The 15,668-nt window shown below is 43.9% G+C and overlaps 1 protein-coding gene across 1 annotated transcript in view; it reads right to left on the reverse strand.

The window, feature by feature from the left end:
* The window catches only part of IGF2R (insulin like growth factor 2 receptor), a 96,901-nt gene extending 81,813 nt beyond the window's left edge, over positions 1 to 15,088 (reverse strand). The window contains exons 1-2 of the mRNA XM_058168333.1: positions 14,805 to 15,088; positions 1,123 to 1,253 (exon numbers count right to left, since the gene is read on the reverse strand). Of these exons, the coding sequence (XP_058024316.1) occupies positions 1,123 to 1,253; positions 14,805 to 14,962 (289 nt within the window). The 5' untranslated portion in view covers positions 14,963 to 15,088. The remainder of the gene's footprint in view (positions 1 to 1,122; positions 1,254 to 14,804) is intronic.
* Positions 15,089 to 15,668: the final 580 nt, after the last annotated feature.

Below are 15,668 nucleotides of genomic sequence, written 5' to 3' on the forward strand. Positions count from 1 at the left end.
GCGAACTGAAGACCCATCTTTTTATTTGCGCGGGGCTGGCTTAAATTTGGATTTTAATAAGGGGAATTTTATTAATTTTAAATGGGGTTTTAACTGATGGCAATTTTTTAACTTTGGGCTATTTTAAATAAGTTTTTTAAAGGGTATTTTAACTTGTATATTTGTATTGTTGGTTTTTATCTTGCCTGTACACCGCCCTGAGTCCTTCGGGAGAAGGGCGGTATAAAAATTAAATTAAATAAATAAATAAATAAATAAACAACTAAAATTCCAATCCCAATTGTGGTGTTGTGGTCCACCAGCAGCCTGCGGAGCTGGCAGCAGAGTCGGACAGTGAGGAGGCTGGGAAGGACAATGGGTCAGTCCTGGAATCAGGGGAAGGCCAGGATGAGGGTTCTGCGTTGGAGAAAGAGATGGGGCCAGGGCCATCTGGGAGCGATGTGCGGACTCCGGAGCTTCCAGAGGCAGACAGCAGAGAGGCAGATGAACAGGAGGAGCCTGTTTCTAGTATACACATGCAAAGAGCTGCCAGAAGGCAAGAGCTGCTAAAGCAAAAAGGATGACTTGGGAGTAAGGCCAGGAGATGATTGGCCCCTCCCATAAGGCTTAAAAGAGCAGCAACGGCTCTTGGGGTCTTTGTAGGAAAGCAACATTGCTACAATTGTTCCTAGTCGGCGTCTTTTGTTTCTGAATTTTATGGGGCTTTGCCAAGAAAAGCCTTTGGCAGAGTGCCAAAGAAGACAAAGGTCTCTGAGCAGGTTGAAGGACTTTTTCTGAAATATTTGTTTTGGAATTAATTTGGACTAAGCTAAGAATGAAGTCATTCTCAGCTGTTCTAATAAAATATGTTTGTTTAGGACTGATTGTCTCTGATAATAACTACTTGGGCCTAGGTCACAACAATAAGGAGTCATAAGTTGTCCTTTCCTTTTCTCGTATCATGCCTTTCGTTTCTTTGTTTATTATTTCTTACTACGTAAGGGTATTCATATATATACCTTCTAATTTTAAACTGATTCAAAACAACAAGACTTCAGCATTAATATTTATAAAAAAAACAGAAGCTGAACAGATGGCATTTGACGTTTTTAATCCATGGAGCAGAAAAGCCTTTAGACTTACCCACTGAGAAAGATAAATTTTGTTTTAGGTCATGGGCACAAATGGCACTGGATCCTGGACAATCTCCTGCACCACCACAGGGATTTATTTTATAATGCACTTTATCAGGATCAACAGCTTCCCATGTGTAACTGGAAAAAAAGGAGGGAAAGTATTATTGCTATGTTTTAACTATCTCCACAAATAACGGTTTTAACCCAAACTACTGTGCTCAAATATATCTTGATCCATCCATTTTTTCATCCACACTGACTTGCTCATTAATACCGTGCTTATCTCTTAATTCTGCTAGTCTTTTAATTAACATAAAGTCTATGTACATTTTAAAAGTATTAATGAAATAATATAATTTTATTATTCATAATCATACTAATGATAAAAACAAAAAGGAATGTGGAAAATTATGTTATGAAGCTAACTCCTCCAAAGCCATTGCACTTGATAGCTTGAAGAATAAACATTCTGAGGTGTCATATATACAAGGCAAAATATTTTATTTTGATTTGAGTTATACAAAACTAATTTCATAGAGTTGACAGCAATTCTCTATTGTTTTACCAGAAGACATTTAAGATTCTTTAACTTGCATAAATAGTGGAGTATCTTCAGCATCTTTAAAAGTTAGTGATTAAGGAATCACAGTTAATTCTTCTAAACTGTTGAGTGATAGGACTGGAAGAAGTTATAGCACTTGAACTAGATAATCTGCATAACAAATACTTAAACTGTATAAATTGCCAAGATAGTAAATAAAACTTTTTAGTTCTGCAAAGTTTTAAAATATAAACAATTTTAAAGAACTGAGAATGCCTTCAAAGGCACTCCTAGAATTAAAAGACTTAATAAAGGAAATACACCTTGGTAAAAGTGATCATTTTTTAAAAAAACACACATTTCAAGTTTTGAGCTGTTGGAAGAAATATCCATCTGGGTTCAGTTCCAAGTAGGGAAAAAGACACTGGAAACATGGAAAGATGGTTTAATGGTGGACAGGATCACATGGTTTGAGTTCCTGAACAGAAAAGAGATGCTGAGCGTGCCTTGGTTTTATGCCCTCTCTGAGCTCTGAACTTCCTGGGGCACAGGAGGAGTACCCTAATTGGTTGTCAGACTGGTGGGGGGAGTAATCTTCCCAGGTGCCATGTGGTGAGTTTCTGTTGCTAGATGGGTCCTATTATGTTCCAGATGATGGTCCATTGACAAAGGGGGGGAGGGGGGAGGCAGGAAGGTGACAGCTGCTTTGTCTTTAAAACATGTTTCTCCATTTCTCATCCAGGGAAATATATTCTGCCTTTTTAATATTTCCTAAAATATTTCATTCTTCTAAGAGAGGGGTGAGTGCTAACTTCCTACAGAGCCAATGAAAACGAAGTTAAGAATTCATTTTCCCTTCTCATTGATTAGTTATCTATTACTGAAAAAAGCATCTTAATTATGAAGTACAAATCAGACAAAATTAGAACTTAAAGCTGAGGAATACAGTAAAGTGATTTCATTTGGCTGACTTCTTATCAAGCATTAGATACGATGGTTTAATGATGGTTTAAAAACTAGAGTAAATGAGCTCACATATAGCAAGAAAGCCATATAGATACAAACTGAATTTTGAATCAGCCCTGGGTACAAACCATGGCCATTGCAACATATCATTTTCCATCTACAGGATTGGTTCCCAACCTTTTTTTGGCCACGGCCCACCTAAGCACCTCAAAAATCCTTATGTTCCCCCCATCCCACATATTATTCTAACTATTCAAAAAGTAAACTCCTACTCACAGAACGAAGGCCATTAACTTGGTTTAAACAAGGTTCCAATTGTCCCCATTAAAAATCTAATTGCTCCCCTGTGGGGCTTGGGCCCCATGTTAGGAGCCACTGATCTACAGCAAGGGTAGAATTAAGAAAGGAGATCTAAATCTTCACCTAATTTCTAGTTAATCAACACAGATTTTTTTAAGTTCCGAGTGCTTGACAAAAAAAGAGCTATCCTCTTATTACCTTCATAGAAACAACTACTAAACTCAATGGGAAGAAAACAGAAGCAAATTATTTGCATGAAAGCATCAGTGAAAACTAATTTTAACTCTGGTCACGTGCTCTTTTTCTTCAATTCTTTGTTTACTTTTCAGAGCATAAATTTTATGCTTGGTGAATATTAGTAATTCTAATGAAAAAGCTAAACAGATCCTGCAAACCTAAAAGTTGAACACCCTAGCTTAGCATTTTAGAGAAAAAAACACACCATATGAAGACACTAGATACTAAACACGCAAAGATCATAAAACAAAGATCTTTAAAAATTTCATTTAAAAGACATTTGTCTATGATTACTTGAATAGACCTTTCACCAATTCATATATTTTTAAAAACTTTTATTACTAACCTAAGTTACAATTATGTCTGACTCCTAAATATATATAGAAGTATCAGATGGTAGCGAACTAGGAAAAAATGTCAACAAACCTAGCTATAATCATTAACTAAGAACTGAAATTACATGCAGTTATTTTAAAATGCTAATTAAATGGTACAATTAAACATATGTTTTCAAGAATATTTTTTCACTGCACATATATTTTTTGAAATGCCCATATTCTTCTCAAAATATATTTCTCTAATATTGTTTTACCTATTATGTGGTTAGGCATATGAACTTTCCATAATAGCTGTAAATGATTCAGCTATAGGCCTAGACAGCTAACTAGATGAATCACAACCACAAAAAGTGATTCAAACATTGGAGCTAAGTGCTCTGTACTATACTGTATATAAAGCTTTTCTGAGCTTTGTTTCCAATCATGTGACTGTCAGTCAACCAGGATGTCTTAAAGTACACAAAGGCAGACAGAAACAAGTGTTTAATATCACAAAATATGGTATTTCTGTCCTCACTGAGATTATTCTGTAACTCAATTGTTCTACTTTTATAGCAGAAGATTAGCCTATCCATAAAAAATAAGGACTTGGTCAGACAAATGCGGGTTTTTTTACAGGTAGTCGACTTATTGTCAAGATTGAAACTAGAATCTTGGTTGTTGAGTGAAGCAGTCGTTAAATGAGATGCCTACATGACCACTTTGCTTAACGACTGCAATCTCAGCACTTCCATTTGTGGTCCTTAAGTAGACGGCATAGAAGAACTGCCTGCCAAAGGAGGGCAGGCAGCTATCCTCTGTGAGCAGAAGGGAAGACGTGCACTAAGGTGCAGGAACAGAGCTTCGATCTTCAGAATCATTTCATTTGTCCAGCCCAACACAAGGAGTTCCCCTCCCCTCCATGTATGAAAGGGAACTCCTGCACTGGGCTGGAGGAACGAAGCTTGGATCTTTGCAATCCATGCATCGTTCCTGCGGCCTGACAAAGTCAGTGGGGAGGTTGGCATGGAAAATTGAAAGCTGCAAACACCTAGAGAAGTTTGCAAATGGTGATCAAATAATTGTGAGGTGCTTGGCAACTGGTCTTAAACATGAACAGATTGCCAAGCACTCACATCACCATCACATGATGGGGGGGGGGAGTAGGAGTGGCAAGAGGTTTTACAATGACTGAAAGTACTTTATAGACTATAAAGTCTCCCTTTCCAAGCTGTTGTAACTTGAAACAGTAATTAAACGACTGATCATAAGTCAAAGACTACCTGTAATTAACTATTATTATTTACTCTTTTATTTGCAGGGCTTCTATGACACTCTAACAAAAATTTAACTGTATTGGAACAAAGATATTCAATTACCCTGTTTTGATCATTGTGTTACATACAAAACGTATTTGTTAAATTGTCAGGTTGCTATAAATTTATTCTATCTTTGGATGAGAAGAAGTGACAATAAGAAAACTCTTGTATCTTCTAAGGGTAGGTTTTAATTTCTGATCTCATACTGCTTGTCTGTAACTCCTCTCCTGAGTTTGAAATGCCTTTTCAGGGTATGCACAGCCCCATCTGCTCTGTAGTTCTAATCTCAGGAGAAGGCTTTCCTTGAGTTTGCCATGTAATGTTTACAAGATACTAAAAATACTTTAAAAAGTTCTCAAAACTATAAAGATTTTTTACCTTCCCTTCCAGCTCAGAACAAAGATAGGTTTGTCAAGTTTATGAAAGAAACATGGAGTCACTTTGGCAAATGAACCTTGATGATTATGATACAATAACCAAATTCATATATCATATGTAAGCCATTTTGTCATTGATCTGAAACAGGTTTAGCATACTGCATGAAACCAGTGGCTGAGGTTTTCAAATCACACTTCAATAGCATGTTTTCACCAACTCCAAACAAGTTATTTTATTACTGTAATGAAATCAACAGATGAAATCTTGATTTTTTAAAAAGTGGTATATTTATTTCTTGCCTAATCCAATCAATTGATTGATGATGGAAGGTTGCAGAAATTCATTTTGCTAGGAAGATTGATTGCCCCTCTAGATTGTTATCTAAATACAGAACATAAAATCAACCATTTTAAAGCCATAATTACCATCTTGAAAAAACATTACATGTATTAACTAAGCAATTATTCAGTTATTACACAGTCTTCCAAGGCAGCTGAGCTAAATAGCAGCCAATCTATTATTGAGGCATCAAGAGAGGGTCGTTGTGCTGATGGACCTGCTCGTGGCACACCATGACGCTCGTCATCTCACCAGTGGAGCTGCTTGTAGCACAACGCTGCAAGGTTCGTTGTGCTGGTGGAACCGCTTGTGTCAGAATGCCACAAGGCTGGTTGTGCTGGTTGTGCCGCTCCCAGCTGGATTATGCGTGGTGTGTTTTGCCATCGCATGCATTAGCGATGGCACCACCAAGATGACCCTCGCAACATTCTGCCACAAGCGGCTCCACTGGCACAACGACCCTCATCACACCGGTGGAGCCACTGACGGCAGAAAGATACTAAGCAGGATTAATTGAGCTCTTACTATCCCTGTTCTTAATGCAATTCTATATACTTAGGACAGGGGTCCCCAACCTTTCAGGCCTCAGGGACCACTAAATTCGTAATATTAAATCCCACAGACTACTAATATGATCTGCCTAATGACTGGGTGGGTGGGTGTGGCTAGGTGGTCATGTGACTGGGTGAGTGTGGCCAACTCAATGTCACTCATATCGAGGGGTGCCTCTACTCACCCCTCTTCTGCCAGCCACTCTTCACCTGCCCGCCCGGGCTCCTTAGGGTCCCAACAAGAAGTAGTCGTTGGAGCTAAGCAGCCACCATGAGAAAGAATTGGCAAAACAGCTCAGTTCAAATTGGATCTGACCGAGAAGGAGGCTCAGCAGAAGCACCCCGCTGAGGACTCGGAGCATAGGCTTTCCAAACAGAGGGAAGACCTGCATGAGTGCAAGGCCAGGTACTAGCACCTGGAGGCTCAGGGGTCTGAGATGGTCAGCCAGTTCCAGGCCATGAGGCAGTCCCACTGGAACAAGGCCCTTTTCGCTACCAGTGGCACTTCCCTCCAGACTTCACCCAAAGCCCCACACCAAGAGGCTGAAGCAGACCCCAAGTCGAATTTCTGCCCTCCTCCGGCCCCCACAAGAAGATCCTGAAGGGGGAAACTCTCTGCAGCAATACAAACATTCATTACACGTATCCGTCCCAGGGACCATAGTTTGAGGACCCCTGATTTAGTGCAATATTAAAAAAATGCAAATAATTTTTCTGTGGACCACCAAAATTTTCTCAGGGACCACTATGGTCCATGGACCACCAGTTGGTGACTTCTGCTTTAGGAAACAAGTTATCCTATATATATGTACCTATATATACGTACACTCCAACAGCTACAACATCTGAAACATCTTTTGTGTGCTTGAAAATTAATCACATTCAAGCCTCCAAGTAGTACTTCAGTTTGGCCTGGGAAATTAGAAAAATATCCCAGAAAAAGGCAAACCTCTGTAGTGCTGCTAAGAGTATTAATGGATACTTCTATGAAGACTTCACTAAGACTTGAACTCAACTTGAAGATGTTTATTTTTATTTATTTATTTATTTATTTTATTTGTCACAAACAGTATATATAAGCATAAGCATGAAATAACTATACAATATGTAAGCACATATATAATCGTAAGTATGTAATAACTATATGAAATTGGATACAATCAAAGGGAACATTAGGACAGGAACGGTAGGCACCTTGGTGCTCTTATGCACGCCCCTTACAGACCTCTTTGTTTTCCCTTTCCATCTCTATTACATATAATTTATTTGGAATATAAACCCCACAAAATTCTATGGTGCCTAGATCATTAATTTTTCTTTTTGCAACTCTGTAATTCCTTAATTCAGGATAGAGTTGGGGCAACTGAACGCAGCTGAGCGTTCACTGGCAAGATGCCCTTCCTGACACCTACAGGGAGTTTGCAGTAGGTATTTTCTCTTTGCATCCTCAGAAACATCTGCCAGGACCAGATTAACAGGATGATTAGGAGGATGAATTAATGAGGCTCAGAAGATGACTGCTCTACATATTGTTAATAAAGAGAACTTAAAAAAGAAAAGAAAAGAAAAAAAAGAAACATCTGCCGTTACCTAGGATTGAACTCTCAACATTCTGAATGGGAGATGAGCATCTTCCTCACTAGGCTACCACACTGCTCAGAACTTGATTAATACATAATAAATATAACTGTGCTACAAATAGTGATAGAATGAGAATTTTTTTTCGGGAAATTCTAACTTAAGAGCAGGTCAGAAAATAGGCTTCTGTTTTTATGAACAAATTAAGATATTGGACAATTGCTCTGTGAAATATAAGCATTGTTGATGTCTAGTAACGAACAACCAACAAAACTAAGCTTTTCTCCTGACTGAAACACAGACTTCTGAATCATGACAAAATAATACACCGTTAACAGGATATCATTTTGCACGAAATTAATTTGCATATATTAATGTAACCTTTAATGAAAAAAATATATAATTGTAGACAGACTATGATTAAAGAGAATTAGCTTGGATTTTTGCTGTTTTTAATTCTTAAGATTATATGCTATTCAGAACCAATAGAAAGAAAGCGATAAAATAAATAAAACAATGAGATAAGTAGTTTCTAATGCTCCTAACTGATTAGCTGAAATACCTTCACTGGAAAGACAATAGTTAGGTTCTCCAAAGTGTCATTTGGAGATTCCAGGTGGTTTACATGAACTTGTTATAAAGAAGACCCAAATATTTTTGTCAAAAATTTAAATACCGTATATACTCGAGTATAAGCCGAGTTTTTCAGCACGTTTTTTGTGCTGAAAAGCGCCCCCTCGGCTTATACTCGAGTCTCGATGTGCCGGGAACCCCGCACAGGAGGCGCCAAAGAGGCGGCGAGATCGTCGGCGGGATTTGCCCAAGGCTGAGCAGTTCGCGCGCGGACCTGAGCCAAGCGGTCCCAGTCCAGCGAGCGGTGAAAGCGACATGCCGGCGCCGCTCGCTTTCACCGTTCGGCTGGACTGGGACCGGCTTGCTCGGGTCCGCAGTAACTCCGCCAGGCTGTGCAGCGAAGAAACCATTTAAAAGCCCGCCAGGGCTTTCTTCTCCTCCGTGCTTCAGAAGTTGGGCTTTTAAATGGTTTCTTGGCGGCACAGCCTGGCGGGAGTTACTGCGGACCCGAGCCAAGCCGGTCGCAGTCCAGCCGAACGGTGAAAGCGACATGCCGAGCGCCGCTCCGCTTTCACCGTTCGGCTGGACTGGGACCGGCTTGCTCGGGTCCGCAGTAACTCCCGCCAGGCTGTGCCGCGAAGAAACCATTTAAAAGCCCCGCCAGGGCTTTCTTTCTTCTCCCTCCGTGCTTCAGAAGTTGGGCTTTTAAATGGTTTCTTCGCGGCACAGCCTGGCGGGAGTTACTGCGGACCCGAGCCAAGCGATCGCAGTCCAGCCGAACGGTGAAAGCGGAGTGGCGCCGGCATGTCGCTTTCACCGTTCGGCTGGACTGCGACCGCTTGGCTCGGGTCCCAGCGGCGGGCGGGGCAGCCGACTTTGGCCCTTTAGCAAGGAGGAAGGTGGGAGGGAAGCGGAGCTGCCGGCTGTGGCGCTCCGCTCGGAGCCGCCGCCGCCACCGCCTGGAAGAGGGAGGAGGTGACCTTCACGCGGAGAGGGTGGGGATGGGGGTTGAGGCGTGCAAGAGGAGCGGCGTGGAGGAAGAGGAGGCGGCGGCCCGCGGGCAGCGGCTTCTAAGATCAGCCCACGCTCCGAAGAGGAAAGGGAGCGAGTGGGTGGGTGGCTGGGGCGAGACCCCACCACAAACACACACAGCCGGTCGGACGGCGCGGTTCCTTTCTGCTCTCTCTCGCTCTCGTCAAGGCGCTGGAAGGGGCGGAGGCGAAACAGCAGCAGGAGCAGCCGGCGCTCGCTCGCTTTCACCGTTCGGCTGGACTGCGACCGCTTGGCTCGGGTCCGCAGTAACTCCGCCAGGCTGTGCCAAGAAACCATTTAAAAGCCCGCCAGGGCTTTCTTCTCCTCCGTGCTTCAGAAGTTGGGCTTTTAAATGGTTTCTTCGCGGCACAGCCTGGCGGGAGTTACTGCGGACCGAGCCAAGCGGTCGCAGTCCAGCCGAGCGGTGAAAGCGGAGTGGCGCCGGCATGTCGCTTTCACCGTTCGGCTGGACTGCGACCGCTTGGCTCGGGTCCGCAGTAACTCCCGCCAGGCTGTGCCGAAGAAACCATTTAAAAGCCCGCCAGGGCTTTCTTCTCCTCCGTGCTTCAGAAGTTGGGCTTTTAAATGGTTTCTTCGCGGCACAGCCTGGCGGGAGTTACTGCGGACCCGAGCCAAGCGGTCGCAGTCAGCGAGCGGTGAAAGCGGAGTGGCGCCGGCATGTCGCTTTCACCGTTCGGCTGGACTGCGACCGCTTGGCTCGGGTCCCAGCGGCGGGCGGGGAGCCGACTTTGGCCCTTTAGCAAGGAGGAAGGTGGGAGGCGGAGCTGCGGCTGTGGCGCTCCGCTCGGAGCCGCCGCCGCCGCCGCCTGGAAGAGGAGGAGGTGACCTTCACGCGGAGAGGGTGGGGATGGGGGTTGAGGCGTGCAAGAGGAGCGGCGTGGAGGAAGAGGAGGAGGCGACGGCCCCGCCGACAGCGCGGCTTCTAAGATCAGCCCACGCTCCGAAGAGGAAAGGGAGCGAGTGGGTGGGTGGCTGGGGCGAGACCCCACCACAAACACACACAGCCGGTCGGACGGCGCGGTTCCTTTCTCTGCTCTCTCTCGCTCTGCGTCAAGGCGCTGGAAGGGGCGGAGGCGAAACAGCAGCAGGAGCAGCCGGCGCTCGCCTTCCTCCTCCTCCTCCTCCTTTCGTGGCGGGCTGCTTCCAAGTCTGGAAATCTGTTTTGGGAAGTGGTGGTGCAGCGGCAGTTCAGCCCTGTCGGCCGGGGAAGGAGGCGGTGGATCGGATTCTCGCGCCACACGAAGTCGGCTGGAAAGCTTGCTGCTTCTTCTTCTTTTTGCTTCTCTCCCCCACCCCTCTTTTCGGCTCTCTTGCAAGCGTTGCTGCAGCTCCTCGGCTCCTTTTCCGGCGCCCCAGAAGGCTCGAGCCTCTGCTGCCGATTGAATACTAAAATAAAATAAAAGCGGAGAAGAGCAGGCGCCGCTTTTGGTGTCCAGCGTCCCTGTCGCCGCCCGGCAGGCAGCGTTTAAAAAGGCGGGGAGTTGAAAAGAGGCTGCCTCTTGGGTTACCTCAACATCCATTCCAGAGCCGCTAAAAGAGCGGCTGCTTGGCCCGCCCTGGTTGGGGAACGGGCACAAAAAAAGGGTCCCTGGTGACCCAGAATTCATCCTAGCCCCATTGACTGGCCCCTTTGACTCGATAGGATTTAGCTGGCGGGATTGTTAAACAGCGCTCGCACCTTTCTTCTGGGAGAGAAGTCACTCTAATAAATATTGGGAGGTGTTTTCAAGGAAACATAGGGGTCCACCTTCTGCCCACAAGAAATGTAGGGAAATGCCACCATTCCCAGCCTTCTGAGCACATCAGCTTATCCTGGCAGAGGATGAGGAAAGTCGCATTTCAAAGCCTTTGGAAATCACCAGCTTGGAAAAAGCTAAATTATGTAGGGCTATTCAGCTACAACTTCGTGTTTAGGTTTTGTCTTTTGAGCGAGATAATGATAGCTAGCTAGCTAGCTAATTAGATAGATAGATAGATAGATAGATAGATAGATAGATAGATAGATAGATAGATAGATAGATAGATAGATAGATAGATAGATTAGAAAGAAAACAGAACAAAAAAACAGAATAATAGAGTTGGAAGGGACCTTGGAGGTCTTCTAGTCTAACCCCTGCTTACATGAAACCTTATACCACTTCAAATGCTTATCCAATATCTTCTTAAAACTTCCAGTGTTAGAGCATCCACAACTTCTGGAGGCAAGTTGTTCCACTGGTTAATTGTTCTAACTGTCAGGAAATTTCTCCTTAGTTCTAGGTTGCTTCTCTCCTTGATTAGTTTCCACCCATGCTTCTTGTCCTGCCCTCAGGTGCTTTGGAGAATAGTTTGATTCCCCCTTCTTTGTGGCAGCCCTGAGATATTGGAATGTTCCTATCATGTCACCCCTAAACTAGACATACCCAGTTCACATGCCCGTGAGGCGTCTTGCTTGCATGTCACACACACGCACCGCTCGCTGGGAAAAAAAAAGGATGGAAGGAAGGAAGGAAGGAAGGATGGATTGATGGATGGGCGACCGCTTTGAGCGCAACCCTTCTCCCGCAACTAAGGGGGTCAATGTTTTCCCCAATCCTAGGGTGTGGGGAAACAGTCATTTTTTCTTCCCCCCTAGTCTCTCCCGAGATCGCACTGCAGCGCCCATCATCCCCAGCCGGCAATCTGAGCTCGTGCCATCGATGTGGTCCTTGAACTTCCCCCTCCTTGTTTCTAACCCAGCCTAGGATGGCGGCGTGGAGGGTATGGTGGTGGTAAAGCGACCAGGAGAAAGCTTTCGCTCTTTTCGAGAGGTCCTCTTGGAAGGCTGCCTTGGAAAGGGAAAGTGGGAGGGGCAGAGATTTCTCCTCAAGGTCCCCTTGGAAGGCTGGGTTGGAAAGGGAAAGTGGGGAGGGGCCAGAGATTACTTCCTCTCGGGCCCCCTTGGAAGGCTGGGTTGGAAAGGGAAAGTGGGAGGGGGCAGAGATTTCTTCCTCGGGTCCTTCTAGAGTCCTTGAGAAACTGATATCATACAAGGTTAATAAATTATACTCCTCCTCCTCATTGATGAGTTTTCATCCTGAAATTGATTGAAACATTGTACCATCATATGCTGCCATAGTATAGTGTTAACAACATCTGTAAAGATGATATATGAGCATGACACTAAGTTTTTCTATATTCCCCCTTTATTGAAAAACTTCCATCATGCTTCTTTCTGAAAACAAAGGTCATTATAATATACCTCATTATATATTTGATTTGATGATATTTCAGTTAATAAATACCATTTAAGGTGTTAAGCTTCCTTTCTTTTTCAGCAGCAAAGTGAATTACAACTTTAAAGAACTTTATTACTTTATATTCATTTATTTTAAGTATAGATTTTAGATTTTTAAACAAATATGTTTAGAGCTTTTATATCTTTCAAGTTATTCAAATTATCCCTCAGCAGGTATATAATGGCATCCAATTCCAATATCATGTTGGGGCTTTTGAGCAAGGGAGGAGGAGCGAGCACCACCTTTCGCTGGCATTCCGGGATTTCCCTTTGTTTAGAGCTGGGAATCCTCCTTCCCCCTTTTGCACTTTTATTGTTTTTCGTTCAAATAAATATTCATGTTATTTTACTTGGCTCTATCTTTATTTTTTACATTGACCAGTAGCTGCCTCATTTCCCACCCTCGGCTTATACTCGAGTCAATAGTTTTTCCCAGTTTTTTGTGGTAAAATTAGGTGCCTCGGCTTATATTCGGGTCGGCTTATACTCGAGTATATACGGTATATATATTTCATTTTATTCATGAAAGGAATCATACGAAGTCTTATATCACTTATGAAAAATCAATTTGTCTGCTGCTGTTGGTGCCTTAGATATTGCTCTGATGGAAGAATTCACAATTAAATGCTGCATTCAGAGAAAGTGAAAATGAAGGAAACCAAAAGTCCAGGTTGCATTTACTAGTGGTGCAGTCTTTATAAGTTTTTAACAATGATACATTACCGTAAATGCTTCATTTACACTTGCTTATGTATGAAATAAAGCAAGCACAACATACTTTTCCAGTGCTCTTCTACACAGTGGGTATAATTTCTTTGGTACTGCCTTAGACTATACTACTGAGGAGGTAGAGATTTCATATTAATCTGAGGACCCAGATTGTTGGGGGCAATATGCTGACTCTGTAAACCGCTTACAGAGGGCTGTAAAAGCACTGTGAAACGTATATAAGCCTAATTGCTATTATTTGTTTTTCAAGCTTACATAGCATATCAAAACAGCAGACAGAGCTGACAAATACCAAGGTTATGTCTTTGCTGAATGCAGCATGTAAAGTAGCTATATCCTAAACTAACCAGAGTCTGGAATTATGCCTTCCAGAAAAAGATTGTGGCTCAGTAGGAGAGTGCATATAATAGATTCTTACCATCATCAGGAAAAGTTGAGAAAATGTCCTGTCTATTACTCTGCTGCTCGTTTTAATGGTCTATTTAAGCTATATAATCAAAATCTGGTGTACTGTAGTACAAAGCAGTTTCAGATAACCTTTCATCTTAATATAACAGATTATGATCCCCTACTTATATACGCCCGGTTCACATAACATGCTGAATTATGTAGGTTTTTATGGTTATCACATGGTTTATTTAGCAAGCTGTAAAAACCCAACTGACCCATGTATTAAATTGGTTAAATAAACTGTAACTGAACATATTGCATAAACGCAGCCAAACACACTGAACTAGGAGCCATTCATCAGCAACCCAAAAAGTCCCAGCAGGAAGTTTTTAGAGCCAGTTCATTCTCATGTGAAAGGTACTTTCACCCCAATCTCTTTTTCTTTTGCCTAACTTGGGAAAGGAACAGGTTTTTCTTGCTGTTTAGGTTCACAACAGCCCCTATATTTAAAGACCGTTCTCAACAACCCTGATCTCTAAGCCACAAAACATTTAGGTACTGTTTGTCAGCACACTTACAGAGGAAACCTGAACAAAGAAACGAATAGCATTCCACAATAGCGTTTAATAAGAGAAATGCTACGCAAACATGTGTTCAGTTTAGGAATTTTGTGCGGGTTAAGTTTAGGAGACGGCAACAATGTAAAGAAATGACAGCAGCTGTTACGCCTCAGCGAAGATTGTTCAAATCACTGCCTCCAAAATTAGTATTATACTATAGCCAATGACATGCAGCAAGCTTTTCGGGAAACCGAGTTGCTAAACGAGGCGATGATGCTGGTTATGTGAACCGCCAACTTTTGATTTTGGTTCCTGTAAAAAGGTCGCTTTTTCAATCGCAGTTCCTCTTAATTTAATCATGGGGTAAAACAGAGGAAGCGTTAAAAAGACACTTGGAAATCTAAATGCGAAAGGCACTCTTAAGGCAGCCATGCAAATGCGTCTTTAAGGTGCAATTGCCTGCCAAAGAGAAAACGACTAGAGAAGTAGAACCACAGCCCGGGACAATTTCCTTCTCATCCCCTTCCCACAATGGTCCCGCGGAGCTGCAGCTGCAGCTGCCCCAAGCAAAGAGCGGAGTTCCGGGAGGGCTGGGCGCTTACTTGCACAGAGCCTGGTAACTGAAGGCGTCCTGGGCCGCTAAGGTAGTGGAGAGGTCTCCCTTCTGGCTCGGGAGGAGAAGCAAGAAGAGGGCAGGCAGCCAGCGGAGCCGGAGGGCAGCAGCCCCGCACGAGGCGGCGAACGCGACGACGCGTCCCATGGCAGGCCGAGGGAGAGCTCCGCGAAGGTTACTCGCCTAACATGAGCGAGCAGAAAGCGAGAAAGCGCACTGGCGGAAGAATCATGTGACTCCCGCTCGCCCGCCCTCGCCTCCCCTCTCTCCGCGCAGCGCCGGGTCACCTGACAGACCCGGAGCCTGTCACGTGCTGGTAGTCATGTGAGGCGAGGCGCGAGGGTGACGGAAGCGGGGGTGGGGAGGAGGGTGGTTGTGCAATCAAGGGTGGGGCGCCTCCTCGCGCTTTCTTGAATTGGGTCCTCAGGCTTCCCTCGCCTGGGCGCGGCTTTGGTTGGCGCGGTTTAAGAACGGGGGTTTTCCAATCTTGGCAACTTTAAGACTTGTGGACTTCAACTCCCAGAGTTCCTCAGCCAGCAAAGCCGCAAAACTTAAAAAGATTGCACCCCTAGCAAAGCTGGCTGAGGAACTCTGGGAGTTGAAGTCCACAAGTTTCCAAGGTCGGAGACCCCTGATTTAGAAGGGGAAAAAATCTCGGTTACCTCGACTGGGAAAGGCTCGTTGGTGCCTGCGAGACGGCCGTCTCTTCAGAGGGGGAACGAGAAAGATTTAGGCTTAGAATTTACTTAGAATAACTTTATTGTCGCTTTAAATGTACACCAGACAGCATACTTCAAAATGAAATTCCGATGCATACAGCTCTTAAAAGGATCACCACTTCCAATATACTTGA

Source organism: Ahaetulla prasina, chromosome 1 (assembly GCF_028640845.1).
Source record: "Ahaetulla prasina isolate Xishuangbanna chromosome 1, ASM2864084v1, whole genome shotgun sequence".
In the NCBI taxonomy this organism is placed as follows: Eukaryota; Metazoa; Chordata; class Lepidosauria; order Squamata; family Colubridae; genus Ahaetulla; species Ahaetulla prasina.